General features: G+C 37.4%; 1 protein-coding gene across 1 annotated transcript; it reads left to right on the top strand.

The window, feature by feature from the left end:
- Positions 1-319: 319 nt before the first annotated feature.
- srxn1 (sulfiredoxin 1 homolog (S. cerevisiae)) lies at positions 320-883 on the top strand. Its single transcript, XM_056236626.1, has 2 exons — positions 320-558; positions 671-883. The coding sequence occupies exons 1-2, from the start codon at positions 415-417 to the stop codon at positions 878-880; spliced, it is 354 nt and encodes a 117-aa protein (XP_056092601.1). The 5' UTR covers positions 320-414; the 3' UTR covers positions 881-883.
- The last annotated feature ends 2,246 nt before the right edge of the window (positions 884-3,129 follow it).

Below are 3,129 nucleotides of genomic sequence, written 5' to 3'. Positions count from 1 at the left end.
TATATATATATATATATATATATATATATATATATATATATATATATATATATATATATATATATATTGTTATATATTGTTATTATTATTATTATTATTACATATCAATATCCATACTTAATATTATTTATGTAATTTTTAATGACTAATAGATATAGATACAAGATTTAAAGAGAACGTTTTAATTATAATGCACTGACTATTATTTTGTTCTGCTGATAAAACAGACAGGAAGGGGAAAAGATTAGGAAGACCAGAAGGAAAGATTACTCGCGCATGCGCAGACACAGTACTTCCCTGCCGTCTGGTAAAACTTTTTCTGGTGACTGGTGATGTTTTCAAACTCTGAGCGGTGTTTTCCGGAAGCACATCGGCACCTCAAGTGTGAATCCATTTACGATTTTCAGGAGAAACATGGGCAGTTTACGCAGCGAAAACCGCTCTATCCATTCAGACAACATCCAGGACGTCCATAACATCCCAATGGACGTAATCATACGACCCATTCCGCCTGTTTTAGACGAGCAGAAGGTCCAAAGCCTCATTACCAGCATAAAGGTTAACGTTAGAATAATTAGTATTGACTACATTTAACGTTTAAATGTGCTTAATCAGTTTGTGACATTATATAAGGTCGCCGCAGTGATGATGTGTTGTGGTGATTTTCCAGGAGGGCTCAGATATCTCCGTTGTGCCTCCCATAGACGTGCTTTGGATCACTGGAGAAAAGGGGGGCAATTATTACTATTCTTTTGGAGGCTGTCATCGATTTGCTGCCTATCAGAGATTAAAGATGAAATCCATACCGGCCAAGATTATCAAATCTAACATCTCAGACCTTCGCACTTACCTGGGAGCATCCACGCCGAATCTACTGTGAGTGACACGGCCACTGATCTAGATAGATCTATAGATCAGTCAGTGGATATACCACACGCATAAGAGACGCACTGAGTGAGGTTGGCAAACCTGCACTGACAGCCATCTGGATGATGTTCAGGCACATTTATCCTGGATGATTATGTTTTCTATAACACTGAAATGTGGATTCTGGTGAAAATGGCACTGATGTTTCTGCAGCTTAAGTATCATGATGTGTCAGTTTCTGTTCTCTAGTTATATCTCTAAAGGTGTTTCATTCTTATGAATGAGCTATGAGTTTTGAATCATCAAAAACAAATGTCATATGCCAAATTTGTATTTCTTTTGCCCAACATCCTTATGCTTGGTCACTGTGTGATTCAAGTCATGATGACTAAACAGGTCTCCATTCATTTGTCAGTTCTTAGCCTGACCATCAGATGGCAGCATTATAACACTGATTAATTAGAGCTGGGCTTCCCAAACTGTGTTTGGTTCTGTTATTGGTTAATATAACATAAAGGTAAACAAATAAAATATTTCATATTTTTTAGCTAAGTGTTCATTTTGATTTATTTTTAAAACTATAATTTTTTTTATTTTAATTTCCGGCCCCCCACCAGTTCTCTTGGGGAAAGCTTTGAGCAGAGTATGAGATTTTGTCCGATGTTATATGTCCCCTATAGAGCTATTCAGTCACAAAATCAGTTTGTAGAACAACCTAAATGCTATTTAACTTTATTAAAAAATAGCTACAGATCTTATTAGAAAAATAAAGTGAAAGAGTTTATTCCGATCTATTTGCATCAATGCATTTAATTGGTTAAAATAAAATGTTTTTCAGTTTTGTATTGTATGCTTCCATTTGATGCTCAGGCTTATCTGACCTTTGAGGATTGTTTTCATTTTGTTCCATTCACATTCCTATGCCAAACCACACCATGACCATTCGAGATGACCACAGGCCATTGGACTTGGTTACAGTATGTCTGTGCTCTGGACCGCAAGCTTTGAGATTGAGTCTCATGGGTGGACTCTGATGTCAGATGATTGTCTGGCACAGTCAGAGTCATAAGAATTTCGCTATTTACTTTTTTACTCTTCTGTTTTCAATTTTACAAGCTGATTCTGCCCATCTTAATCAGCACATTTTAATATAACCACGGCAAACTATGTACTTTGTTGAACTGTGTATTTTTAAAAAACTGTATTTTTAGATGCACTAAATTTCTTCACAGCATTTTTAAAAATTACAATTGATTTTTTTTTATGCCAGTGGAGGGGCATGAGAATTGTAGGACGTTCTCTGAAGCTCATCTATAACGGCAGGACATGTTGGGGGTCATGTGTCATGAGAACTGGCCAGCATTCTTCTCCTCTGCAGGCTAGAGTGAAGGAAAAGAATGAATGCAGCAGCTCTGTTTTATTACACTGCTATATATAGATGGATTGAAGCTCACAGTCAGACTGGTGTAGAGGACATATAGTGGAACCGCTAATCTGACATAAAAACTTCTCAATCATTTCTACTTTCAGCTGTTGTCTGGAGGAGATCAGAGGACGGGCACCTCAGATTTTTTCCTTGTAATGGCATTTCATTTCCTTTTGACCCTTGACATTGGCCTAATATCCATAGCGAAAGGCCTCTCAGACTCTACAACAACAATGACTGAAGCTTTTGAACCCCAGAATCTCAAACAGCAAAAATTGCAGGTGGCTCAGTCAATAATATAATAAAAATGACAAATTTGATTGTGTATTTCTGAATGTTGCAACAGTTTGTATGGAATGGCTTCATAATAAAAAAGCTTTGCAAATGTCAGCAGCTTCAAAGTTTTGCATATGTAAATCTCCTTAAAGGTAGGGTAGGCAATTTTTTTCATAAACACTTTTTGTTATTCTGGTTGAAACCCTTCACATCCTAATAGAAATCAATGATAGAAGTGGTCTAAATATTAAAAAATGTATACACATATATCGTCTGTGGAAGTCTCAGGACCAAAACATTTCATCTGATGTCCTACCTGCCTGTCAACATATGTGTGCCCACGTCCCGTAAGGCAATCCAGAGTTGTCGAAACAGTGACTGAGCACCGCAGACAAACAGCAGCTGCCTTTTACAGTTCCTCTTGAACCAAAACAACGAGTTTATGCTGCTTATGTCCCCACCGGAGCTGCTCACGTCCTCAGACTCGGATTAATGTGTTTCTGTGTCGACACTATCAACACCGAAATGAATCTTCAACAGTCAGGTCACATGGTGCATGT

The sequence above is a fragment of the Rhinichthys klamathensis genome, unplaced genomic scaffold (assembly GCF_029890125.1).
Source record: "Rhinichthys klamathensis goyatoka isolate OS25496 unplaced genomic scaffold, OSU_Roscu_1.1 h1tg000457l_1, whole genome shotgun sequence".
NCBI classification, from domain to species: domain Eukaryota; kingdom Metazoa; phylum Chordata; class Actinopteri; order Cypriniformes; family Leuciscidae; genus Rhinichthys; species Rhinichthys klamathensis.
Note: the sequence above shows the minus strand (reverse complement) of the source record. Positions and strands in the feature narration are given on the sequence as shown.